At 41.4% G+C, this 27,967-nt stretch overlaps 1 protein-coding gene across 1 annotated transcript; it reads left to right on the top strand.

Moving 5' to 3' along the window:
• Window positions 1-5,130: 5,130 nt before the first annotated feature.
• Window positions 5,131-25,642, top strand: PLCXD2 (phosphatidylinositol specific phospholipase C X domain containing 2). The gene is made up of 4 exons (XM_064724741.1): window positions 5,131-5,267; window positions 20,448-20,908; window positions 22,098-22,339; window positions 24,786-25,642. The coding sequence occupies exons 1-4, from the start codon at window positions 5,150-5,152 to the stop codon at window positions 24,940-24,942; spliced, it is 978 nt and encodes a 325-aa protein (XP_064580811.1). The 5' UTR covers window positions 5,131-5,149; the 3' UTR covers window positions 24,943-25,642.
• Window positions 25,643-27,967: the final 2,325 nt, after the last annotated feature.

Here is a 27,967-nt window from a genome sequence, read left to right as displayed (position 1 = left end):
TGGGTGTTAGATCAACGAGTGATTGGGACAATCTGCATCAGTCGAGAAGGGAAAGAATATACTGAAATGGTGGGATACGTGCTGTGTATAACCACTTTGTCGGTATTTAGGTTGCAGAAAAAGATAAATAAATCTTTTTGCATTTTTGATAATTTGGCTTTCGATTGATCATTTATAACACTGTTCCATCTGGTTTGTAGTTTATGATGCTTTATCTTTTTCCTTTCAAAGTCTCCTGTACCAGTTTCCCCAGTGGAAAAATAATGTATGTGTTTGCCCTTTGGTTCCTTTCCGAACGGGATGACTTCCAGATTGATTCTGGCATGCTGCATAGCCTGAAACACCCTCGTGTGGTGTAAATGAAGAATTGAATAGCTCGCTATTGTCAAACATATGGCTCGCAGATGCCAGGGCTTGGCTCACAGCAAACAAAGGGAGATAAAGAAGCAGGCAATACATTGATAGAACTGACACTGAGGCTATGAGTGGTGGGCAGAAAAGAGAGGGGAAATCAATATCACACAGGGTATATTTTGGATTATAGAAATCTAAGTATTTGCAATGGGCTTAGGAGGTGCAAAAACTGTGATAGTAACAGTGGTTTTCTGACTTGATGTAAAATGGAAAATGAACACCACTGCTTGTGGTGCACTTGAAAGAAGTGGCATTTGCAATGCAGTGATGTCTGCAGAGCTTTGTGATTGAGTGTGTCTGATGGTTTGAGATGTTAAATGATTCCACTGCAGTCAGGGTAAAAATGGTAATGAACAGCTTGGAAGAGTCTGAGTATACTTACATGAAACATTTAGCAACTAGCTTCTCTCTCTCCAAATGAATCCTGCAGTTTTCTTCTCATCAGCAGCAAAGTAACCTTTTGTCGGTTTTTCGGCTGTTTGAAGGGCCTGGAAAGGCCCGGAGTGGCCTTGGGGCAGCCCGCGTATCGAAGGACGAGAAGAGGCTTCAGTTCTTCTTTCGGTTTTTATGTTTATTAATTGTTTATCTAAAAGATGTTCTTTCAGCCCGACAGAGGTCTGCTCAGCAGTCAGCCATGAGCACACTGTGCTGCCCTCCGGGCAGCCACGTATCTTTATACCCATTGTTACGTGTACAATATTTATCATTTTTCCCCAATACCATTTATTCTTATTACCCGGTGCACTTTCAGTAATAACCAATCCAAAAGTGCCACCATCACCAAAGAAGATGGAGGAGAAGAAGAAGAAGAAGAAGGACAGGACACACCCCAATTCCTCCATCTTACTTCTCTAAACCCCCCTGTACATAAATCCTAAACCCTGTGTCTCACCCTCTAATTAACTAATCCCTTCACCATTCACCCCGGTGAAGCCCTCTTATCTTCATACAGGTGTCGTCTCCCGTGTAGGGTCAAAGTCCTGCCACCAGACACTTCTGGCAACATTCCAGGACTCCCGAGCTCCCCGAGGGTGGTCTCGGTGGCCCGGCACCTCAGGACTGAGATCCCACAACCTTTCAAATACATGGAAGACACAGAAGCTGCTCCAATAACTTACTAATCTCTTGCCTGCTGATAAATTGCATTGTAAGGATTTGGAATTTACAGGGCACTGTAGACTTTGGGCTGAAAAGGATGATTTTTAAAACATTAACAGAAAGCTTTCTAACAGTGTAAATGTGGCCTGTTTAAGAATGGGATGTGTCAGCAGGGTATTCAATGTGGTAAGGAGAAAGAGGCTAAGCTCCCTGTAGCACCTGATATTATCAGCTTATTTTCAGTTACTTTAAAGCTCTTTTAAAAGTTCATTGTTCTGGATTTATATTCTGTATATGGCAGCCGACATATTAAAATTGAAATAAATCACATTTGTGTGTTTGGAATTAGCTAACAGTGAAAACCACATGCCTCTTGGTCCTTAAATAGCATCAGCCTGATCAGCACAGCCAATCTTTTTACTATGCATTTGAAACAGGAGGGATTTGAGCTGCTAGATTGTCTGGGCTGCCTGTGACATTGGCTTGTGCTCTGCATCCAGAGAAAAGTGAATAGCTGAGTTCTCAGTAAATCCACATAAGGCACAAATGTGACTATATAATCTGTGGGGGGAAATTGATAGTAAAATTTTAGGCTATCTTCACTGCTGAATGTAATTCATATGGGAATGCTCCAGCAACATGGAAAAATACAATAACCTATTAGTCTTGATACAGAATGAAAAATGTCAATAATGTGGTGTTTTCCTTGTCTGCTTAGGCATTCATTTTTGCAGCTTAACACGTTTGTTTTGCCACTTAAACACTTGCTTGAAGTGGAGCATTTGATTGGTCTCAAGTGATAAGACCCTACATAATTTGTGAGTTTAGTCCCTCGAAAATAAAATTGTATTATTAATGCCATTTGTTCCCTCTGGCTATCTCAATTAATGATCGTGATTGCAAAGTTTGGTACTGATTACAGAAGAAAATTACGAAGTTTTGTGCAGATGGAAAGAGGTTTTGTGGAGGCAACAGGTAATTTAATACTCTTCTTTCTTAGAAAAGGAAGGGTTTTTTGGACCACAAGAAAGTTTTGCTAGTGGTTACTGCTGGCAAGTGTCTGTGCATCACACCTGATGCTCACAGCTGAAGTCTCACCCCACAATACTGAATGGATGCATGTCCTCCTTCCCTTACCACTCTGGTTGCAAGCTGGTGATGTCCCATGCAGTCTAAATGTCCTTTGCAGGTTGGAGATCTAGACACCATCTTAACCACAAGAGCCAGGGTGTGCTTATCCTGCACATCATAGTCCGGGGGTGCTGAAACTACCTGTGCACAAGGGAGAAAGTCACTGCGTTGTGACAGCACGGAAGTACCCGATGCTGTCACATTCTCCAGTACCATGAAAGAGTGTAGGCAAATGCTCAGAGGTTTTGGAGAATCTGTGAAGAGAGAAGGTTTGAGATTCTTCCTGCTTCAGCTGTAGACCCCTCTTTTCTAGCTGATCTGATGGCAGAGGACTGCTAAGATTGCTCTCATGGCAGATGTGATTAGATTCCTTCTCCCATGTCAGAGCACACCCTCCTGTTCCTCTTCAGACTCTGTTGCCTGTCAAACACACCCCATATTTATGGCCTTTGAGAGATGGGGAATTGTAAGAAATGCAGGATGGGGCCTGGCAAGGGCACCCAGCAGTACTGTGACAGTAGTCAGCCTTAACAGTTTTGGTTCTAGACTTCAGTGTTTACAGTTTCCCTGCCCAAAGGCACAGAGATATCCCTGGGAACATACCAACTTCTGTGAAGTCATTACCCCTGAACTGCAAGGCTTTCTCATCCTGGAAAGCTACACTTGGCACAGCCGTGGTTGCCAGCTGCATGCAAGGTGTTCACAAGTGCTCTTTTCCTGGACAGCCACAAGCTGCAAAGAACAGAGTGAATAATGTGCAGCAGAACAGATATTTAAAGGAGATAAACTTGCAGGGGTAGGGACTGTTTGGAGCTCCTATGTAACGCAACATAATGTAACCACTCTCTTAGTTGAAGATAAAAATTTCTTCAGAAGAGAAAATGTTCATGGTGTCATACACACTGCTGTCTCCTACATCAGGGCAAGTGTGGTCTTAATGGGAAGGGGGAGCAGGGCTGCAGGACAATGAAATGCATGCCATGAGATGCTACCCTCCATGTTCTTCCTCGAGTGTGAGGGTCAGGAGTGCCTTGTGAAAATTTATAATAAAAATTACACTTGGTTTAAGCCTCTTCAGTATCAAAGATCTAAAAGCAAAATGTCTTTGTTGGCTTCCTTGAGAAGAAAAATGCTGACTCATGGAAGGAAACAGAATTCTGGTTGTATTCTATGAAAATATACAGTTAATGCGTATTTACAAATATATTAAGTTTATGTATACTTTAAATATACAGTTTAATCAGCAGTTTCACTGTATATCAATTAAAGTATTCTGTGAATAATGTGCAAACTGTAATATACCAAATGAAAAATACCTGGCTAATTAAAAAATACTTCCTTACAGACAAAACAGAGGACTTCCAAAATACATATCTTTGGTGTTTTGTATTCAGCCTTTAGTAATTTGACAGTGAAAAAATTATATTTCAGAATTATATTTGTGGGGTTTTTCTTTTTTTTTTACTAACATGATGGAGTAGGTCTCAGTGTTGTACATCTGGTCATCTCTATATCCTATGGGAAGAGTAGGGAAATAGTATGATTGTACATATTTTTAAGGAGTGGTTGAGAAAACTTGCTCACAAAGCATTATCCTTCAAAGTCACATAAGAATGCAAGGGAGGAAAAGTGTATCTCAGAAGATCAATTTTGTGTATCACAGCAAATCCAGAAATTATTTTGGAGAAAATTCTTTCCCCAGTAACTACATGCAGTGAAAAGTCAAGTGTGGACTGTCAGGGAAAAGGAATTGAGGAAGAGCAGGTGGTGGGGGATTGCGCTATCTTGCTCCTTAACCCTTCTGCTGCCATGTTGGCTCTTGCTAGACAGTGTGTAAATCTCTCCAGATAAGACACTTAACTGACCAGCCAGCATCACACACAGCCCTCTGTATCGGGGGTAGCTTCTCAGGTGCTATGGCAGAGGGAATGGATGAATTTTGGGGGACTGGTGTTTCTCTGATGTGGAACGGCTGAGGGAACTGGGCCTGTTTGGTCTGGAGCACCCTGAGAGGGGACCTCGTCAATGTCTATCAGTATCTAAGGGAGGGAGTCAACAGAATGGAGTCAGGCTCTGCTCGGTGGTGCCCAGCAAGAGGACCAGAGGCCATGGGCAGAAACTGAGTCCCAGGAAGTTCCAGCTGAACAGGAGAAAGAACGTTCTTCCTGCGCAGTAACCGCGCACTAGAGTAGATTGCACACACAGGGTGGCATACTGGAGGCATACCAGACCCGTCAGGACGCCATTCTGTGCTGTGTGCCCCGAGCTGTCCCTGCGGGAGCAGGGCGGTGGGCGCAAGGCCCGGCACTCCCCGGCAACCCACCCATGCCGCCGAGATTCCATGAACGCCGCAAGCCCAGCCCGCCTACCCAACCCGGCGCGGGGCTGGGGGCCGGGCGCGGGGTGGCGGCCAATGGTGAGCCGCCTTGCCCCTTGACGTCACCCCGATTACATAAGGGCGGCGGTTGCCGGCGTTGTACCGGCTCGGCCGCGCCGCCCGCCAGCCATGCGGGAGCGCCGGCGGGGCGGCGCCGTGGGGGCTACGGCCGACGGTAACGCCGACTGGATGGGCTCGCTACCGCCCGCACTGCGCTCCCTGCCGCTCTCCAACCTCGCCATCCCGGGTAGGGCGGCGCGACGAGGTGTACGGGGCCGGGGCTGTCCGGGCGGTAGTGGGGGAGTCGCCTCGGCCGCGGCGTCGCGTCCCCCGTAATAAAGTATTGAGGCAGAGGCTGGGACTGAGAGGAGCCCTGTCCATCGCAGCAGAAGATGGTGGGCTTAATCTCCTGTAAATACCGCTGGGAGACGCTAACCACTGACCTGCTGCTTTCACTGCCTGTAGAAAAGGTAGCTGTGACCGCTAGCGGCCGTCCTGAGCGTTTGCAGGTGCTTTAAGTCGGGCTGAAGTCGGGAGGGGAGAATGGTTTGGTTGCGTTCACCCAGCAGCTGGAGGTTTATCAAGTGGAAGATCTGCTGAGATGGGGCTCTGAGCCACCTGCACTCGGGACGAGGCTTCCTGGTCGTGTCAGAGGGCTTTGAACTATGTGATCTTCAGGCTCCCTCCCAATCCAGACCATTATATGGCATGTCTTTTACACTCTGGTTTACAGGTAGATAAGCTTATAAATGACGACAGCAACAGATGACCTGAAACTTACTGATTTTTTGTCTCTAAAGGGTAAAAAATATTCTTCCTTGCAAATGTCAATGGGGAAGATTTTAGAGGTGTTTACTGTAGCTCCTTCTGATGCTGGATGTTGCAGTCTGGTACAAGCTTGGTTTTCATTTTAGTGCTTTAGCTTGTCACTAGCACTTTGTATGTATGTTGTAGCATACATACAGTATGCACTTTGTATGTATGTTGTAGCATACATACAGTCTCAGGTTGTGTCCGCGGAGGTTCAGGATGGGCGTTAGAAGGAGTTTCTTCACAGAAATAGACATTGGATGGGACTGCTCAGGGAGGTGATGAATCACTATCCCTGAAGGTCTTTAAGGCAAGAGTGGATGTAGCACTGAGTGCCACGGTCCAGTTGGCAAGGTGGTGTTAGGGCTTGGGCTGGACTCTGTTATCTCAGCAGTGTTTTCCAATCTTCTTCTGATCCTATATAGCAGACATGTTCCTAGCAGTGTGGAATACAGGTGGCAGTTGAGGAATCTTTGCAGATGCTGAACAGCAATGGAGAACATCAGTGTTACTTTCAGAAGAGGGATCAAAGGCTGAATGAGAAGCAGTTTTGTCTGTTTTTAACAGTGTGTGCATATGACAGGAGTAGCCTGCTTTTGTTCATCTGAGGATACATTCTCCCCTGGAATGATGGACTCAATTGGTTTTGATTTGGGGAGTTTGCTTCCCCACCAAGCTCCTTGTCATCCTTTGTACATAGGAACAGAGATAGAGCTCCAGGAGTGGACACCTTAAAACTTTTTTTAACTTGAAATAAAATCAGCACTCAAAATCGTGACACTGTTGCTTTGCACTTTGAGGAATTGCAGCATTTGAAGATTTTTTTTTTCAAGAACAAAACGATAGTATTATGGGGCTGTTTAAAGTGAATGAATTGAGAGTGTACACACAAAAGAAACTTCTTAGATTTAATTTATTGTGTACTACTGTGAGTGGGTAACTCCCTTCTATATTGCCCAAGAGATCTTCATAGGGTTCTCCTGTTTAATTTGTTGCAAACCTTTTGTTTTCAGAACTGCTTGTTTTCACTGGCTGTAGAAAAGGTAGCTGTGACTTCTGGGGGTGCTTTTAAAGCTACATTATTCTATGATTCCATGAACTGTTAAATAATGGTGTGAAACATCTTATTTGATGGTAGAGAAGATCATTCTTTCCTCAGGCTTTAGAACCAACTGGTAGCAAGTAAATAATGTTGAGTGTTCATGAGGTATCTGTCCTGATTACATAATTATTTAGCTCTGCTCAAAAGGAAGAGAGACTTTGAAAGAGTTAAGACCCATGTGTGTGTGATCAGTTCCCACGTTTGGGCTTTTCTGTTACTTCTGTTGGGAAAAACTCTGGCCAAAATGCTAAACCAGTATGGTCATTTGCAGGGAAAAGAGATGAGGTTTCCTGTGCAATGTCATGAGAGGAGGAATCTTTTGCAATGAAAAATTGCCAAATACTAAGTAACTAAAACGTCATCAACGTCAAAAGCATGCAGTATAGTCAACAAAAATAACCACCTTCAACAACAGCACTTTATGTGAAAGTCTAAAGGGTTTTCTCTTAATTATATTCCAGTAATCCTCTTTGGATGGGGATTTAAAAATGAACCCTTTAACATATTGATTGTGGATGTGATCCTTGGCAGGGTATTGTATGATGCTTGTTTAATCTCAAGCTAATTTACATTAAGGAATTTTATGAAATCACAACTATGATGCTTATATTTTTCTTTGTAATTTTTTTTATCTGCATCTGCTACTTTTCTTATTTCTCCATGTAGAAAAGGAACACAAAAATCTGGAATGCTCTCACTGATCAACTTCCAAAGTAAATCAGCTAGTTAAAGAATTAGGTGGAGAGCCTAGCTGTTCCTATTGTACTTAGATCCTAATAGTTGATAGCACCATGGTATGTCCAATTTGTACTCTTTCATTTGAACTGCTGCAGAAATTTTTAGAAAGGCAGGTATCTTGATGTGAAAAATGTGTGTTTTATGATTGGCTTTTTGCAAATATTAAAATGAATATTAGGTGTTGTGTTAGAAAGTAATGCTGTATTAATTCTCTTAAGTAGTGTGGTAAATATAGTTTTAGGTTATAACAAAATGTTAAAATAGAAACTATACTATGTAGGATGCTTTTTTTTTGAAGGAAGGACTCACAGTGAGACAGCAGTCACAGGACACCTAAATCTCTCAGAGAAAGAGAATTTATTGCTCCATTATCAGGAGAAACTAACTTTTCCCTGCATTGCTCGGACGACACCATTAGGATTATGAGGAAGAAGCTGACAATGACCAGACAGAATCCTGTATTTGAATGGAATTTATGCATCATGTATGAGATGTATGAATATGCAACAGGCTATTTTTAAGGGTTAATCCTTTGTTAACAGGTGTTCTTTTTCGGGCTTATGCTGCCCAGAAAAAGGTACCTGGAGTCCATAACTCTGTTTCTATTGTCTCATATTGTCGTAATTAAAATTGTCCAAATTATTATTAGTTTAATTGTATTACCATTTTTATAACCATTTTATTTCTATTAAACTTTTGAAATTTAAAAAAAAAAGTTATAAGCATTTTTCACACTTGATTACCTTGCTGCTAGAGTCTGAAGTCTCTGCATCTGAAGGTATGGTACCATTTTCCTGTTTCATCAAACTTTTGTATTAATACTTGTATTAGAGCAGGTGAAACACTTTTTCTGTCTCAGTCTCCTTTGTGTGAGGTCATGATAAGCTCCTGCCTTTTGGTTTGAGACAGCGAGGCAAGGCACTCTAGCGGATGTTCACTGCCAGCTATCAATGTTTAAGTATTTTGTTAGTCCAGCCTCCAAGGTGCTGGATGAATGTTATGAGAAGAGCAGGCAGTTCTGTTCTCCTTTGGGTCTTGGTAATAATACATTTACTTAATCCTGTTTGAACTGTTTCAACTTTAAGTAGGGATGTAACAGGTATACTTGGAGTTTTGGATCAATCTGTACACCTTGCTTGGTTCCCAGTGCTGGTCAGGATAGTTAGCTATGAATTTTTCCATGCTGCTAATTTTTTTTCTTTGTCTTGCAGAGAAAGCATATGATGGCTAAGGTAGGGATCCACTGCTGCTTGCAGGAGCACCCAGAAGAATTATGGGTGCCCTTTAATAAATAAAGATAATCAAAAGTCACTTCTGTCCCCTGCCTTTCCTTCTCTCCCCCTCCAAATACAAATGAGTGTGTTCCCCAGGCTAACCTGAGAAGGTTTTTGTGGTGATGATAGTTTAGAGGGATTTTTTTTTATTTTGAGAAGTGGTTCTTGCCAGAAAAGCTGCTTGCAACAGCTGCTCACGGATTTGGGCAAGCCCTAGGATGGATGCTGGACTGTGTGGATGTCCTGAGGGAGCACAGACGTTAACCTGAGGTGTCATGGTGCTGCAGATGTGGACAGGAAAGAACAATAGTTGGAATAGCTGTAGAATAAATGAGTGATTGTTTTCTTTCTCATAGTTTGGCTGAAACAAAGGCTATTAGTAAAAACTAAGCTTAGTCATGGAAAAGTTAATTTCAGTCTGAACTAAGTTGTTTGATAAGAGTCACTGAAGAAGAGAGCTAAAAGATGGACAATTTGGGAAAAGTAAAATGTTTTACTTTAGCACTTTAAAATGTGATACTAAAAAAAAAAACCTTACACCAGTGGTTTTTATCTAGCGTGTAAGATTTCTTTTTAAAAATTTTAAGTAAAGATGTTTGTGTTGTAGGTCAAACTTGGTATATCTAAGGCTGATTTGAAATAATTTACTGGGGTTTTTTTATTATTATTATTTTTCAGCTTTTGCCACTGAAGTGAAGTCAGTCTTTCAGCCACTGATACACCTAGAGCCAAATGTCACACTCAGCAGAGTGTTCTGCTGCTGTGGAACATGCAGGCTAGGCAGGCTGCCTTTCCAGGGAGAGTTGGGACAGCTCTCCACCTGTGCCTTCTGGTGGTGTATAGGGCCTTTTCTGTCATCTTCTAGTGATCCCAGCTAGTGTGTTCTTGCTTTCTCAGAAAGCATGTGAATGGCTGGCCATAAGCTCATTTCTAAGTCATGCAGAGCATTTGGAATGTGGAGCCATTTCTGTCAGCATCAGGTTGGACAGTGGCTGAGGAGTTTCCTGTGGGATGCTGGGTTGTAGGTAGCCAGAGATGACAGATAAAAAATGGATTTTACCATTCCAGAAACTTTTTTTTTTTAAACAGAGAAAATCATATTGTCCTGAATATGGCCAGAACAAGACCATGCTGGAGACTCAAAACAGTTGTTAAAGTCTTGAACCTGACTGTTGGCTGATCCCCAAAAAGAGATGTGTCCTGGCTCTTCTGAAATAGTAAAACTTTGCTGCTCCAAACTATAGCATAGTCAAGCTGCCTAATTCCCCCTTACGACACGCACCCTTTTGACTTTCTAGCCAACTTGTAATATAACTTTCCATAGTTTGTTCATGGCAGTGTCAGTGTGACTAACCCAAAACTTGCCACAGGACAGTGTGCCACTGTTTCTGCCCTTCCCTGAGAAGTTCATCCCAAGAGTCTCAGTAAGAAGCTTCCTGATTTTGATTTAAATGATCAAAGTACTATGAAATTTTCATCCCTGGAAAACAAAGCTTTACAAATACAGCTGGTAGGCAGTCTTAACAAGGAGCAACCCTGCTGGCCAAGCCCATGGTTCAGCTTAAAGGGGGGACGGAAGGCATGGAGAGGTGTTTCCTGAGTTGATAACCTGCTGCAAGTGACTGAGTTGGTGCAGTAGTGTGACCATTCATCCTCATGTGCCCCACCCCCTGGAGGTGATGGGGCCCTGAGCATCTTCTGTACAGGATGCCATCGTCCTATCCACCAACTAACTGGCCAACTCTGCTGTCCTGACAGTGTAGCTGTTCCCTAAAAGCCCTGTGAGCTGCTTGACTTGGAGTTGGCTAAGAAGAGCCAAAGTGGTTCTGAAAAGAAACAGCAGCAAACACTGTCCAGTTGAGAGCTGACCACATGGCTCTGACTGAGTTGGGTGGTTTTCCTCTTTGTCTGCCTGACCCTGGGTGAGCTGCTGAACTTGCTAATGCTATGATTTTTCTTGTTTATTTGTTCATGGGCTGCTGTGGGCTGTGGATGTGTGTGCTGAGAGGAGTGGTGGTGACCTTGAGGCTGCATCCTCCTCCCAAACAGTATTCCTATGGAGTTCTCATTAAAAGCATCATTGAATCATCTGAGCTGGCCATCGGTTGGATTGGAGCTCAGAGGGAAGAAATATAAGATTTATGTTCTGTTCCATCAAGCTTTATTTTCCCCTTTCAATTTAGTTTGCATCTACCAATGAATCAGGTGGTAACCACTAGAAGAAAGTATCTGCATGAGTATACTGATGTTGAGTATGATTGGTAAATGCAGAATTTTCTGAAAAGACGAGTTATTTTATTACTTTGTTAGGCTATTTAATTGTAACAGCAACTCTCAAATATTTTTAGAGAGGCTATTAAACTATCTGGACTGTTACACTGGTGAGAACATTTGATAGAAGTTGTTCCACTGTTCTTAAGTAACCAAGTATTCTTTTTGTATGTCCCTCTGTGAGGAACTGGTCTGTGTAGGAGCTCTCCTGAAAAGCCAGTCTTACGGCTTCTCTTTTTAAAGAACTTCTGTCATCTGTTCAGCCAAAACCAAATTACTCTTGAAATACCACAAAATTTTCTTCAGACAGTATACGAAGTTCCTAATTAATTTGGTTTTTTTCTGGAAAAAAATTCTTCCTGTGATTTATTGAAATCTGTACCATAGAGAAGGACTTAAATGTGTCTGGCAAATGAGTCTGGTAAGGTGTCTTCAACTCAACTGTTCAGTGATCTCCAAGGAGAGACGTAAATGAGTGCAGAACATGCCAAAGTTTTACTATCAATGGAGAAAACTAGTTACAATGTTGATATAAATGGTTGTTGCTCTCCTTCCATGTTGTGAAAGTTTGTTTGCCTGCTTTTCCAGCAAAGATACTAAAAGAGGAGAAAATACCATGTAATAAAAATTTCTCTATAGCTTTCTCAGAAGAGAATGAACCCTTGGTCCTCTCAGTTCTGAGTGGTCAAAGAAGAGGAGTTTAGAACTCTAAGCTGAAGGGTTTTTTTCCTTTTTGAGTGTGTGGATCCAGTCAGGCTTTGAAATGATAGTGATATGCTGTGTCTTTCTTGCATTCCCATTGCAGACAGCTGAGAATGTTGATAAATGAGAAATCATTGCTAAGTGACCTTAACCTTCAATGGCAATAACTCCAGCCAGTGCCAAAAGTATTTCTTCTGGCTGGAAAGAAAATCAAACTACTCTGTGACATTGTGTCTGACAGTTTTAGGTTGTCTTTAAGCTCTTGCATCCCATTGCACTGCCTGAAAGAGGCAGTGGGGGAAATCAGGGTAGTTCTTGGATAGAGAGAGGGAGTTTTCCTAAGAGGATTTGGTCCGTACTAGGATTTGTCTTTCTTAATGAGACTGCATTAAGAATATCTAAAGGATTCTTGTAGATTTCTTAAAATATACTCATCTCTATGGTTTTAGATAATTGATTATCAATAGGATGTTTCTCATTCAATAGGATGTTTCTCATTTCTGCTTCATCTCCTTTTGCTGGACAAGTTATTATGAACTATTTGCTGTTCATTATTGATGAACTTTTAAGATGTTAATCTTCTAATACGAAAATCTGGATTGTTAATGACCTGAATCCTGAGGACTTCTAGACTTTGAGAGACACTTTTGCTTATCCTCTTTTCCCCTCAGTTTTGGCACACACAGGAGATCTGGTTGAAAAGAACATCAGTGGGATAGCCTTGACTTGTTCGCACTTACATCCTGTGTTTTTGGAACTTGGTTACTGTTCTTTTGCCCGTCTTGGCTGTGTAATGCCTGCTGTGCTGTGTCATGTGCAGTGGTTTGTAATGTGTAGGGAATGTACTTTGTCTAGTAAGCAAAGCTTGTGCTAAGAAGTTCAGCGTCAATACAGCTCAGGTGATTCTTTGGTCATAAGTGACCCTGTAATGTTTTTAAAGGAATGAGTATGTTTTTTTGACCTTGCTTCTTAGCTTCATGCTATGTTAAACATTTGTTTCTTGCAATTTTCATCCTGTTAGTGTTCTGTTCATGTAAAGATCAATCCAGCTTATTCAGATTTATTTAAGTTTACTCACAGCACACTTGTCTGCCCTTTTGCTTTCATTTATTGCTTCTCGGTTGGCCAGATGTTTGCAGAAAGTGTCTTGAGCTGCTGCTTCTGACTAGTCCACAGCCTTGGAACCAGGGAGGCTTGCAGTATGCTGAAACATGCTTGTATCCAAAAAACTCCACGAGTTTTTGAACTGTTTTTGAGTGATTGGCAGTGCACAAGTAATGTTCTGTGTTGGAAAATCCCTGCACCTTGCATGCTGTATAATCATATTTTTAATATTCCACGAAGGTAAATTTGCAAGGGATTGGCGACATGATGCTAATCCCTGTCCCTCTGCAGTATTTGCAGGAAGTATTATGTGGAAACAAAAGATATTACCAAATGGTATAGAATCATAGAATATGCTGAGTTGGAAGAGACACACAGGATCATCAAGTCCCAACTGCTGGCTCTGTGCGGGACACCTCCAAGAGTCACACCCTGTGCCTGAGAGCATTGTCCAAACACTGCTTGAACTTGGATAGGCTTGGTGCTGTCACCACTTCCCTATTCCAGTGTTTAGCTGCCATGTGGGTGAAGAACCTTTTCCCAAGATCCAGTGTAAGCCTCCCAACTCAGCTTTGTGCTGTTTCCTGAGTCCTGTCACTGGTCATGAGAGTCAACAGCTATAGTTAATATTGTTGACATTGGAGGCTTGGTAACATTCTGTTGATCAAGTGTCATTTGTTTCAGCTCTGCCATGGGTTATTTGACTATGAGAAAGTAGCATGACAAATAAACATACTGGGAAGTTAGATTTTACTACAGATGCAATGATAAAAGGCCACTGTCTAACAATCAGCACAAGGGCTTCTACAAGAAGTCATCCTGAACTGTGAAATACAATCTATTTAACATATAAATTGAATTGAAAAATGAGCTGTTTAACATGAAATTAACTTGAGGCATTAGTATAAGCAGAAAAAAAAGCTTAAAGATATGAGTGAAATTTAATCCACAGTTGCAATTGCTAGGATAAAATTAAGAGATCTGTCCATCATTTTAAGTCTGGCATCTGGAATATATATACCTATATAATATTATTCTAACTAGAACACGGCTTTTGGTATTAAATGTCTGGGCATTTGAGGGCATGCGACTTCTTTCCTTGAAGCTGCCACTCTTTGTCAGATGAAAGAAATGAAACAGAAATAAAGCTGCCAGATGATTAGCAGTCCCCTAATTTTTGTCTTTGAATATGCAATCTCTTTCATGAATATTGCAAATTTAATGCTTGCTGCTTTGTGCTGCACATCTTTACCCAATTGGAAGCAATTGGCAAATCATGATCTCTTCATTGTATTGCCTGTGCCTGACTCAGTTTTGGGAAGGGCTGAGCACCAGTCTGCTGCCATGTAAGGTTTGCTGTCTGAACGCTAATCCAGTGTCGTGTACAGTGATTCCATGTCCTGCACGTGCAGGAACATGCTTTTGAGGCAGTTCAGGCTGGATTTATAGCCTCTCCTTACCTGAAGGACAATGAAGATAAATTTTCTTGGCTCATCTCTGCCTTTTGACTTCTTGGTGGGTGAGGTGGTAGTTATAAATACCTAGTTTTGTTAGTTGTTCTGTCCACAATCAGTAGGTTTAAGGAATAGCTTTACTATAGGAATAGGATGTTATTTATATTTAAGTTGTTAATTATAATGTGAAATATCTTGCTTCAATAATTCTTGAGGTTGCTTTTTTCCCCAGGAAAAGTACTCAGCATAATTTGTGGCAATGCACATTATTTGTGTGGTGAGAAACTACAGACGGTGAGGGATTTTTTACACGTGGTGGGGTGAGGGATTTTTGACAAAGACTTTACAGTGTGTGTTGCTGTGAGAGTTTTGTGGTTCTTGCTCTGTCCAGGACCTGCCAGCCTTGCTGCTGTTGCTGGGCAGTGTCCAAGCACCTTCACACGTCCTTGTGTTAGACATTAATTGAGAATCTGCTTAGCAAACTCTTACACTGAGCTCCTGACAAAATGGGACTGGTCTGCTCCATTCCTGCCATGTAGGCTCTGCCCTTTGCCTTTGAAGTTTTACAGATTTGGGTTGGTTTAGGTTATGCTATTTCAAAAAGAAGTTCTGCTGTATCACATGCATCAGCAAGCAGCTTGACTCCTGCCATAGCAACAGAATGGCAAGACTTTATGAGTTTAGAGATAGAGCAAAGGAGAGCAGGGATTATTTTGACATCATGATGCAATCAGCTTAGCATGTACTTAACATTTAACAGCTAAGCTATGTTAAAAGGCAGTGCCTGATCTGGTAGTATATCACAGTGATCTTAAAGAAGGGCCTGGTGGATGATGTGGGTCTTCACCTTGCTGTTACCCCACAGCCCCACAAGTATCCAGTGCTGTTGCTGCAGGGTTTCAGTTTTTTGACCAGGTTCAAAATATTGTGGGTCCAGGTTTGGCCTAGATATTGGTGACTGGCCTTTTTAAATGACCACTGAAGACCCAGCTGGACTTCTGCTGTCTTTTCAGCCTCAGTATTGATCACAGAATGATCAACAGAATTTGTGATGGTCCCCTGCCCTTCTTAGATAGTGATGTGCTACCAAGAGTGAAAAGGAGGATACATTTTGCAAATGCAACTAGTGTTCTGCTTGGTTATATCTAGGTATACGTGTTGACTGCAATGTAAGAGGAAAGCTCTATTTCCTAGGCTTTTAGCAGAGCCATGGGGCGGGAGTTAATAAGATCTTCTCTAACTATTAGAAGCATGTCACACATAGTTCACTTTCCTGTTAAGGAGTGCAGTTTTTAAAGTATGTGTTGAAAAAGTTGCAATGTGGTGACTTGTTTGGGTTTTTTGTGGTTTTTTTTTTTCTTTTTTAATACTGCTTTCTAGTGCTAGGTTATAAGTAAAATTTTGTTTGTGATAGTGCAGGGAGAAAATTTGCTCTTTGTATCCTTAAAAGCGCCTTGTAAGTGTCAAACTGCAAAGGAAAGACTTTTGTAGCTGCTAAGTGAATTATCAGAATAAGGAAAGTAAGTTTTTTTGGTTTGGATTTACTTAGACAACTCTGAGGTGACAACAATGTATTAGTGGCAAGATAAAATTCTCATTCCTATGTAAGTCAGATTTATCAGTTTAAGGGAGCATAATGGTGTGAGTGATTCCTATAGGTTCAAGGATGCTGCACTGTCATAGTTAATATAAAATTATTTCTTATGTCATTATTCTATGTTATAAATGATCAATCAAAAGCCAAATTATCAAAAAATGTGAAAAGATTTATTTATCTTTTTCCGCAACCAAAATATGATCCTCAAAACCACCTCAGCCAAAGAGACAGCATTGAGCCCGGGATCGGCGCTGGGTGAACCTGGATCCGACCTCTATCGCATCGAATCCCCCCACCCCCGTTCATGAGAGCTGCTTCTGGCGGGGATGTTTTATACAGTTTATTGTGCCCGAGGCAAAGGAGTCCAAGTTTCTTTTGTAACTCTGCATATTCATAGTTGGCTCTTTCACTGTGCAGAGCTGGACAGTCACCTTTTCCTGGTTGATAGCCAGCGTTGATCGAATCCCGGGAAGTCGCGTATTCACTTGTATCTTTCTGGCTCGGCTCACTTGATCACTGTTATCTGCAGAGCGAGATGATCGCTCTTAGGCGGTTTCCGATGACGGGATAGTGGCGATCATCACGTCTCGTGCATCTATTCTTGGGCTAAAGTGCCGATTCGACTCCAGGAATTTCGGAGTTTGAATAGACATCTGCCTCTCAGCCTGCTTGTGGTCAGAGACTCGTTTGGATTTCACAATCTTTATAAAATACATTCTTTTATAGCATGAATTATTTCTAACATATATTACGTTCTACAATGTTAAACTGTCTTCTACAGTGAGCTAAACAGAAGAAAATATAAAAATTGATAGAATTAAGAACTAGGAAAAAACCGAACAAAAACCACAACCAAATGAAAGATTTCTTTGTGCAGAGATACTAATTCCAAGGCAGAAGGCAAGCCCCTTGTGATTAAAGTCTACTTTCCAAATATTGTAGAAGATTGAATGACTCATTCTGCTGTACAGGGAGTTAGGTGAAACTCAAATATCTGTAAACTACAGTTTGAAGCATCATATGGCTTCTGAAATGTCTTCACTAGATGTTTGCTCCTGGATTTTGTTTGGGATTGCATGTTTGGAGATGGGGAAAAAGAAAATCTAGGTGTTGCTCCACAGCTGACAGCCACTTCGTGATGTTTGCTGGGACAGGTACTAAAAAGTTGCTTAAGATGGCATCTTTGGCACTTCTCACTTCTGTCTAGAAGACTGAATGGCAGACCATAACAGAAATTCACTTATACAAATGCTGTGAAGAATTCATGGAGAATTGGTCAGAATAAGTTTTAGTGTTCATTTGTAAAGTTTAAAAACTCACCTTCACACTACCTGTTCACTGGTTTTGAACTAGTTGAAATCCATGGAAACAGAGTGCATTTAAGATTATTGAAAAGTGATGTTTAGTTTATGCACAGTCTGTTCTTTCATCTGGATTAAAAATGCCAACAAGATAATCCAATTAAATCATAATCTTGTTTGTAGCTCTAATGTTGCCTCACAAAAATGCATCAGTGCTCAAGTGAGCACTGGTACACAAATAAAAGATTTGGATAAAGGAGGCTGTGAATGCCTCAAATGTTATCTTGAGATTGAATGTTACAGATTGGGATTTCAAAGAGTTGCAGACTGAGGTAGAGGAGGAAATTTGAGAAAAGTATAGTCCTAGAAGCAGAGACAAACATGCAGGAATGTAAAACACAGGGGCCAGGTCACTGTACCCTGGGACAGCTGGAAAATGAGCTCCTTGGGTGAAGATGCTTTCTCTACACTCCAGCAGAGATAGCAAGTGGGGTTTGGCTTAATGGGCCAAACTCTCGTCACCTATGTGCTGGCTGGAAATTCACAAGGAAGGTGAGCCTGGAGCAGCTACAGCTTCTTGGCTAGATTGCTGGTACCTAGTGAAAATGACCACAAATCCTTGGTAAACCCCAGTCTGTGGTGGATCAGCTTCTGCTAGTCTTTGCTTTATGCCGTTCTGGTACGGTGCAGGCCAAGATACACTGCCTTTTCACTCTGTTCTGTTGCTGACTTGGCTAAGGTAGGGATATTTCAGTCACTCTGAAACTTTTATTTTGGAGCTTTGTTGCTTCTCAGGTTTTTTTTCCCATTTACTACTGAATTTTCAATTGGAGGTTTTTCTAATAAGCAATAATTTTATATTGGAGATGCAGTTTCTCTGCCAAGGTCCAGGTTGTGTCACAGGAGCTTTTTTGGACGTGCATTATTTTGGTTTGGACTGGTGATTTTGATTGTTGGTTGTTATAAATGATCAAACTATAGCTAAATTTATAAAAATTTAACAGATTTATTAGATCGAATAACAAAAAATAGAAAATTTTGAAATCCCACCACAGCCAAGACAGTGTCAGCCCTGGGTGCAGCCGCTGGGTGACCTTGGGTTCCTGCTAACAGAGTGACAGCATTCCCCCAAAGGTTCACTGAGTGTTCTTCACAGTCAGCTTATATACAGTTTATTCTGCCTGAGGCAGAGATGACCACATATTTCTTTGTGTCTCTTTGCATGTAAAGTTGAATCCATACATGTGTAGAAACAGACAAAGAAGGAGTCCAAGACCCAGACAAGTGTCTGAGTACCCAGGCAGAAGATGTATTCACATGGAGTAGGTGATGCCAGCTCCTGAGTACCATAGATTTAATCAGTCCAGGTGCCCAGTCTTGTGAGGTTCTTGAGACATTCCATTAATCATCTCCCAGGAAGGTCCAGATGATATCTTCCAAATGCTAGTGCCAAAGGAAACCCCCTCTGATAGCTCATGTCTGTCCTATTCATACGGTAACAGATCTGCTATTGTCTCAACATAGTCCGGGAATTGGTTACAATGTGCATAACTCTCTTCAGGTCGGGACTCCCCTATTCATACCGCAATAGGCTTGATATTATCTTAATGCTCTCCAGGAATTGGTTATAATGTGAATAGAATGCTGTTCCCGGCCAGAGTGATCGCAAGCATAGGTTTGATTTTCTCCTAATATTTTATAAATACATATGTCTATTTCTACAGCATGAATTATCTCTATCATATATAACATTGGTTGTACTTTTTTGATGAATTTTCTTTTCACCATGCCTTTGGTCACTTGAAAGCTTGCCAGGTAGAAGACATGTACATGAATTTGTTTAACTGGTGGTGTGTTCAGTTGTTCCACCTCTAGGTCCAGCCAGTCATTGCCCACTGTTCAAACTACTTATCATTTATCTGCCATCTTGGGGCTAAAGGGAGATGTGCTGGTGCAGATCCCTCAGTCCATTATGTGAATAAAGAAACCTGTTCCAAGATGTTTGGTGTGTAAGGTTATGGTTGCATATACCAGGTGTAAAATAAAAAAATAAGTCTCAGATTTTTAAAATTATTCTGGAGTCTCATCCTAGATCAGTCATGTACCAGGCTTTGGGAAAGCTTTGGGGGTTGATTTGTAATTTGTGAAGGAAGGAATGACGGAAGGTTGAAGGAGGTTTACCTTTACCACAAATGTTTATTTTGTTGTATTCAGAGAGCATTGAAATTGGGAGCTCGTGAAAGAAAGTTCAAACTGAAGACATTATGAAGCGATATGTGGAATAAACAAACTCCACAACCAGATATAGTTATGAAGTGGATATGTCAGCACCCAGCACAAGCGAGATAGCTCTCGTGAAAACTTGTGCCTTGAGCCTCAGTCTGACCCTTGCCTTTATTCACAAAGGTGTTCCGTATGCAATACATTGCACAACTTTGCCATGCATATTCAATCTCTGCTCCCCCCCCCCCCCCCTTCTCTCTTTGCATGGTAATCAGATCCATGCCCTTCTGGGCATGCATTGTTTGCTGTGGTGGTCACAGTCTCTGAGGCTGAAGATTGTGGTCTTCCTCATAACTGAACTTTTGAACTTTTCTCTTCTGCGCATGCGCTTTTGGTCCCATGGTGCTTATCTGAGTATGTCTGTCAGCCTTGATTAGCTCAGAGACAGAGGAGTCCCTTTATCTGGTTTCTTTGCATCTCTTGGTCTTTTCTGGTACTGTTCTTTATGCAAGAAGCTCTTCAGAGATTTGCATTTTACTATGCCCTTTGTATCATGGTGGAGGTTTCTCAAGTAAAAAGGTTAAAATTCAACACATAGTTCTACAGGCTAAACTTTAAATGCTTAATTCATATTGCTAACTCAAGTGAACTCTAAAAATCTCTATTTCACTTATGCTTAACTCTTGTTATACTGTCAGGGAAAAGGTGTAAAGGATAGTCTGAAAGACTCACATGAGCATAATGCTTCTGCACCCCTGTCACACATGTAGGACTTTGTTCAGTTTTCAGGCCACATGTGTTGTTGGATAGCCACTTTTTCTAAAATTAATTTTTCTTGGCTTTTTTTCTAGGATCACATGATTCTTTCAGCTACTGGGTCGATGAGAAATCTCCAGTGGGACCAGACCAAGCAACAGCCATCAAACGTTTGGCCAGAATTTCCTTGGTTAGAAAGATCATGAAGAAATGGTCAGTGACTCAAAATTTGACTTTCAAAGAGCAGTTAGAAGGTGGGATCCGCTACTTTGATCTTCGTGTATCTTCCAAACCTGGGGAAATAGGACAAGAGATTTACTTCATACATGGCTTGTTTGGCATCAAAGTATGGGATGGGCTGAAGGAAATGAATAGTTTTCTTGAGCAGCACCCCAAGGAAGTAATCTTCTTGGATTTCAATCATTTCTATGCCATGGATGACAGCCATCACCACTTCTTGATCAACAGGATCCGCTCAGCATTTGAATCCAAACTTTGTTGTGTTGAATGTGTAGAATATGTCACGTTACTGTACATGTGGGAGAAGAAACACCAGGTAGGGAAAGGATGTTTAATGTTTTTCAAACCCAAAATGTTAATATTTTAAAGAGACAAGCCAAGTGTAGCTCCCACTCACAGATATTGGACCAAGGATGTTGCTGATGGTCAAGTTAAAGCCCACTAGGGCCTCGTCTATGCAATGTGCATGTTTTCCTCCATTTACATGCAGCTGTGTATCCCCTCTTCTATGGTGTGGCCAGTCTGTCCTGCTCCCAAGCACGTTTGTTAAATAATTAAACTGTAGTGTCCTTGGAGCCTTGTGTTCCTTACAAAGGGTTTTCTCTTCTGGAAGGGCATGTAATGCAGAGTTGTGTTGGTGAGGATTTTATTAACTGTTGTCTTTCTAGCCAGTGTGAAGCATATAAGCTTTAGCATGACTAAGGTATGGATGGAATTTCTTACCTCCTTTGCAGCCATCCAGATCTGCCGAGGTGAGGTTAATAGCTCTTCTCTGTGGTAACTGCTTCCATAGGTACACAGAAACTGAGTGCAGAAAAGGGTTTCAGCAGCAGCACATAATTCTTGAACTGGAAATGAGGCTTTGAGGAGTTGTTTTGAACTGATGCTGTCAATGTTAAGCTTCAAGATTAATCTTCTGTAAATGTGGGTGTTTGTAAAAAACGTGTCCTCTTTGTGCTGTAGAGAAGCACCTTACATGGTAAAAAACATTAATTTTGGATTTGAGGGTTTTGCTGACAGCAGGACTGCCTTTGGTTTCTCATGCAGCAAGTGTGAGCACAATGCCAGTACTTCAGTTATGTGCCAATCAACCCTGCACACTTTGCCCTCTTAGAAGGAGGTATTCAGAAGATGGCAAGGCTGCTAAAATCCTTACCTTCAAGTACAGATAGAGTATTTTCTGGCATTAAGAAGTTGCAGTGCTTTTAAGCTGAGCTCTTTAAATGACAAAGGCAACTTTGTCATTTTAAACTGATGACCCATAAAGCCTGAAGCAATCTTGTCCTCAAAGCTGAATAAAATTATCTTCATCTCCTTTGGCTGTAATGCAGCAAATACACTGACACTCATGACTCAAGAGCAACTTTTTTACTTAGTCCTCTTCACTGCTATGCTGGGTGTAACAGTACTGTATGAACGTAAACCAATGCAGCAGCCTGTTCAAATAAAAATAGAGTAATTTTGACTTGATTTGGTTTTGTTTTTTTCTTTTTTTGTTCTCTTAGGTTCTCATATTTTACCACCACCCTTTGTATCAGGCATATCCCTTCCTGTGGCCAGGTAATAAAATGCCAGCACCATGGGCTAATACCACTAATGTGCACAAACTGCTGCAGTTCCTGGAGACCACACTTGGGGAACGAAGTCGTTATGGGACTTTCCATGTATCTCAAGCAATTCTCACGCCTCGAGTGAAAACGATTGCACGGCATCTGATTCGTGGTCTGAAGAACACACTTGTTCATAGGTAAGGACTTGTCTTGATTGTCTCAGTTCTTTACTTAACATTTCTTGTGTTGAAAGAGGCACTGAGCAAGAAAGAAACTAGGAGATGTTTGCTTAGGCTTGCTGAAAGCATGCAATTTTGCTCAGTACTGTTGTTCATGAAAGATACTTGCAATCATTGAAAATAAAGACAGTGGAAATAATAAAGGAACAGGGTATATATGTGTTTCCTGGTAATTGGAACTTTTGAAATGCGATATGATTTTGTAAAATGTAGGATGGATGTGTGGCTTCAAACCAGTAATTCATTTCAAACTGGCTGAAGTTGGATTTAAGGGAGGAGGGGTGAAAAAAGCTTGTGCCACAGAGGAAAATTGCTTATTTCTGGACTTAGTTTTACATTTATCCATACAGATGTCTCAGTAATTTCAGTAACAGCCAGAGGTGTATGACCTAGGGCAGTATTTTACCTTGTATTTTAAGAGAGCTGGAGGGGAGGCTTTCCAAAAATTAGATTCACCATTTGACTTAATACCATTGACCCTTGTACAATTAATTTTCCTATGAGTAAGGTCCCTGTAAGAGAATTTTGCTTTGATTAGCACAGAGTGACAGTGATTTTTATTAGTATTAACAGCATGACCAGGATAGTTTAATTATTAACTATAATAGTTTATTATTATTATATTATAATAGTTTAATTATTAATTCTAATTAATAATTATTTATTTTATGGAATTACCACCTTCTAGCCCATTTGCTAAAAATTACCAGAACTGTAAAAGTCTTCGTGGATATTAGGAAGAAATCTTTACTGTGGGGGTGGTGAGGCCCTGGTTCAGGTTGCCTAGAGAATTTGTGGATGTCCCATTTCCTGGAAGTGTTCAAGGCCACGTTGGGTCGGGCTCGAAGATGTCCCTGCAAAAGGCAAGGGCTGTTAGAATGTGGTGATATTTAAGGTCCTTTCCATCCCAGGCCACCCAGTGATTCTGTGAATAAGAAAATCGCTGGTTAGGTATAAATCTCGGCGTTTTCAGTCCCGCTCGTGCTCGGAGGCGTTAGTCCGGCCCGAGCTGTTGGTTCGGTGTCGGGGCCGCGCTCGGCACCAGGTGGCGCTGGGGGCCCGCGAGCGCCAGACCCTGCGGGGCATCCGCGCCGAGGCCGGGCGGGATTGCTGGGCCAAAACTACCAAAGGATCGTTGCATTTCGTGGAATGGGCGGGCAACTCTGTTTCGAGGGACTCCTGGCACAGATCTGTGCTCTAAGCCACTCTTAGCGGGAAGCCTGCCTTCATTCCGTCCCTTTCTCTCATCCTTACCACTTGTTTGCAATTAAACCGAAAGTTGCAGATAGGTGCTGCTGTTTGTGTAAGTGTGATTACTTGTGTGCATTTGCACAAGCTAGCTGATATGCAAATCTGTCCTTGTTTTATGTAGATGCCTGCCTTCTTGTATGGAAATTTTGCCCTGGATTTGAATATTTAAATTTTCTCAGGTCGTGCTAAAGGACACTTGCAACAAATCACACTTACCTGGCTGAAGTGTGATGTGTCCCTTGGCAATAGTTATGCCTTTACTCATAATTCTTGATAAGTTTTTTTTATTGTCCTGATTCAGCAGGCGTGAAGTGATTTTAAGTTTTTTGGATTTGCTTTTTTCTCTTAATCATTCTGTTAGCTAATTTGCTAGCCTACCATCTTCTCAAATAATGTATACATGTTACAGCACTAATCTAAATAATGCAAACATATTTAACCGTTTGTGTCTAACTGCTGAAAAGCATGGTATTTCATGTTAGAGTGCAAGAGAGCTGGTGCAGACTCCTAACCTTGAAATTTCTCCCCATAGTAGAATTTCTAACTCTGTTTAATTCAGTTCCTGACACAGCTCTCCTTTATCCAGTTGTAGCAATGTATAAGCAGGATGTTCAACCCCTGTGGAGCTGACAGCTTCATTCTAGGTTTGGTTTGGTCTTGAGTGAGTCTGGAAGCTGGAGAGAATTTAGGAGAAATGTGATGCTGCTGCCTCCAACTTTTTCTCCTGCCTCCCCTGAGGCAGACGAGGGCAAGGGAGCATCTTGGGCCAGGCATGGCCTTGCTTTGTGTTATGCTGGTTTGCTGCGAAATTGAGCATTTGACTTAACGTGTGCTTCGGTGCAAACAAACCACGGTGGAGAAAATTTTAGAGTAGTGTTAAATCCTGAAGCACAGACTACCCAGTGAATATAGAGGGGTTTTGTATGTCTGCTAGTTGGCACTGATGACTGACCAATATGTCTGTTTGATAGCTAATGACCATGTGCTGTGTTAAGCACTCATTAGCCAATTGCATTTAGGGTGACATCCCTGATCACAAATATGAGATAATATATTTTGTAAAAACCATCATGTTGTGTTTGAAATTAGAAGAGTAGGTATACAAAGGTGCCTCTTTTAAAGTGTTTAATTTTCTTTATTTCAATTTCTTTAGGAACCTGCCCATGATTTTGAATTGGGTGAAAGCACAGAAGCCTGGTGTTATGGGTGTTAACATAATTACATCAGACTTTGTGGAGCTGGTTGATTTTGCTGCTACAGTTATTGCATTGAACGACCTCCTTTTGGAAGAGGATGAATCTGCAACTTAAATCCTGATTGCTGTGTTCCACATGTGCTCCTTAGTGGACATCTTTGAACTATGCTTAATGTTTTACTTGTCAAGTGAAACCTATTGTAATCTCTCTCTATGAAAAAATGTTTCCTAGAGGAAACGTGGTTAAACATCATGTACAACCAGGTCCTTTCTCCTGGAGTCATGTGGACCTGAGTTAGCCGAGTACTGTGTATGTGTGCTGCTGTGTCTGTCTGTCTGTCTTTCTGTGTATGTGTGCTCTGTGTGGCTGAGCTGTGCACACATCTCCTGCTGACAGGGGCTGGCCTCTGGAGCAGATGTACCCTATTGTGGCACGCATCTCCTCGGTGACCATACTCCCAGCGCCTGCATGTGTGCATCCTGCCTGCTTCCCATGGCCGGGGCTCACTCCAGGGATCACTGCTGATCCCCTTGGCAGCGTGACCAGGCTGACCGGGTGGAGCTGTTCTTGGGCCACCTCTAGCATAGCTGAGTTCAGCTGGAGGGAGGCTCTACTCGTTATGCTGTTTTAGACACTACCTCTGAATTACTTGAAGAGACAATACTGCTGTTGTTCAGGGCAAACCTGTTAACACTGTGTTAAATATCCAAACTGTCCTTTGGGCCTGAGAGGTGAAGGCTTGGCACAATCTTTCTTCTTGACCTCTTTATTTTACTTTATTACTTCAATAAATTAGTTGCAACTGTGATTAAGTATATTTCTTTTGGCATTAATTTAGAGAATATTTCAGTCGCCAGATTTTGAGGATTAAGACTCAAGTCTGAATTCCTGTTCTCTGTGACATATAGGAAACATTAATTTTCCTGAATTACTGGCACATTTAGGAAAATACAGCATAACCTTTCCTTTTTACCTCTTGGTCACTTGGGGTTTTTTTAATCCATCAAATTTTCTTTGGGGAAAGTCTATCACCCAGGCAGCCCTTCTCTGGAAGGAGGTGGGCCAAGTGGGGGTTTGCTTGATATTCAGAGAACTGGAGCTAACATGGACTGCTCAAAGCCCAAATATTGGATCACTGTGATCTGTGATGGGACAGTGAATTCTGCAGTCAGACCTGAAAACTGTGCTTTTAGAGAGCCACACCTATTGAGGGAGAAATTTCTTCAGCCTTCACCTGCTTGTGACAGAGTAAGCAATAATCACACAAGCAGAGGAGGGTGTTAGTACTGCTTCTTTCTTTAGTCACATTTATTTTTGTGCTGGTTCACAATGAAATGTGACCATGTATGTTTGGGCCAATGCAATCATATATTGGTACTTATCAGCACTTAATTTACTAGCTGGCAGTATCCTATGGCCTCATTTATTGTTGTTTTTTTAAAAAGCACAAAAGGGACTGGTACACTATTTATTCACTGATTATGAATTTGTATTTATCTCTAAGCTTATTTATTATAGAATGGATTGTCTATATACATATTTAATTCAAATGAAAAATTCATCTCCAGATTTATTTCTTTCATTGTTTTATCCTGTGTCTGCCATCATGGTCTGACAGCTGTGAAAAATCACAGCCTTTTTTGTTTGCTAGTCACAACTCAGGAGAAATGTAAAGGTTTGCAAACCTTCCATGTGAACCTTGGCCGAGTTCAGAGCAGACTGTAATCTGAATTATCTGTTGTTTGCATGGCTTTCATTAGAGTTCCTTGAATTTTTTAACTGAATAATTTCTCAGAGGGAGTTGGAGGTAGGGGAAGTGCTTGTCACTCAGTCTCCTTTCCACTTGTGTCTCAGTGATAGGGGACAAGTCATAAAAATCAGGGTTTGGGAACTATGTTCAAATTTCTAGTTTAATACTTCTTTTTAAAACCACAGCAGAAGGTTATTACATTTGGTAATTTTTTTTCTTGTTGATGAAACCATCAGAACCTGTTTTGAACAGTTCTGTTCAGTCTGCAAGTTTATTTAAAATACCTGGATTTTCCTTACCTTAATTTTGTTTACTTTACTACTGATTTACTCATGGCCCCAACTGAAACTCCATGTGGATTTGGTTTTGTTGCTTTTCTTCTGCAAATTGTCTTGGTGCTCAGAGTTCAATTAGATGTTGACACCAAGGTTGTGGGTTTGATCCCTGTATGGGCCATTCGTTTAAGAGCTGGATTCATGACCCTTAGGGGTTGCTTCTGACCCAGAATATTCTGTGATTCTCTAACCTGGCTTGAATGCCAGTGAGGCAGAAATACTACCTTTACAAGGTTCCCCTGCAGAACCGGAAGATAAAGCAAGATGAAGTGAGTATGATGTTTCTATTTGACCCTTAATATATTTTGTACTGTATATATATATCTGCCTCAAGAGAGATTTGGCTTAACCAGTATTTGTGTTACGTGTGCACAGTAATGACTAGTATTAGTCCTTCTGCTGTATTTATTTGAATAGAGATGGGACAGGCGCAGGACTTTGGTTACACATTTTTAAGTGCAAACTCAGAATTTTCTCTAATGTATTGGCTGTTAGTTCTTGCCTCATGAAACATGCTGGGTATTAAGAGTATTAGCAGAGGGAAAAGAAATGGAATATAGATTTAGTATTAATGGTTTAAGTATGTGGGAGGGGATACATTTCTGTGACTTTGGCCTCTCAGAAGAGACTTGTCATTTCAGAGCTTGGTGGTGTGCATCCAGTGTGAGGAACCTGACAGTCTTAAATGGTGAGCTGGGCAGTTGGCAGGTAACATTTATCTATGACATGACATCTCCTGGCCACGCTGGGCAGCATTCATGCTGGTGTTTAGAATTGGTCCTAGGGTTGTCCGAAACCATCTCAAGCAATATGAACTACCTTTCATGTATTCTGTTACACAGAGAAAAGCTATCCATATAATGGGCTTATCTTGCTTACTCAACACCAAAACATATTGACTTCCTCATGCTTTGCAAAATTGAGCTCATCTAGGCTTGGACTTTGGGTTGTGGACTCTATTTTCCAGCATTACAAAATTAAAAGGTGTGCTGGGCAGGAAGGGAGGATCAAGGAAGTAGGGCAGTAGTTTGCATTCAGTGCCCACATAGTAGGT

The sequence above is a fragment of the Zonotrichia leucophrys genome, chromosome 1, assembly GCF_028769735.1.
Source record: "Zonotrichia leucophrys gambelii isolate GWCS_2022_RI chromosome 1, RI_Zleu_2.0, whole genome shotgun sequence".
Lineage (NCBI taxonomy): Eukaryota > Metazoa > Chordata > Aves > Passeriformes > Passerellidae > Zonotrichia > Zonotrichia leucophrys.
This window is presented reverse-complemented; position numbering and strand designations above follow the sequence as displayed.

Excerpts from the sequence above, each read along its gene's own strand:
- PLCXD2 (XM_064724741.1), top strand. The coding sequence starts at position 5,150 with ATGCGGGAGCGCCGGCGGGGCGGCGCCGTGGGGGCTACGGCCGACGGT. Across the intron at positions 20,909-22,097 it reads TGTGGGAGAAGAAACACCAG|GTTCTCATATTTTACCACCA; the intron begins GTAGGGAAAGGA and ends TTGTTCTCTTAG. Across the intron at positions 22,340-24,785 it reads AAGAACACACTTGTTCATAG|GAACCTGCCCATGATTTTGA; the intron begins GTAAGGACTTGT and ends CAATTTCTTTAG.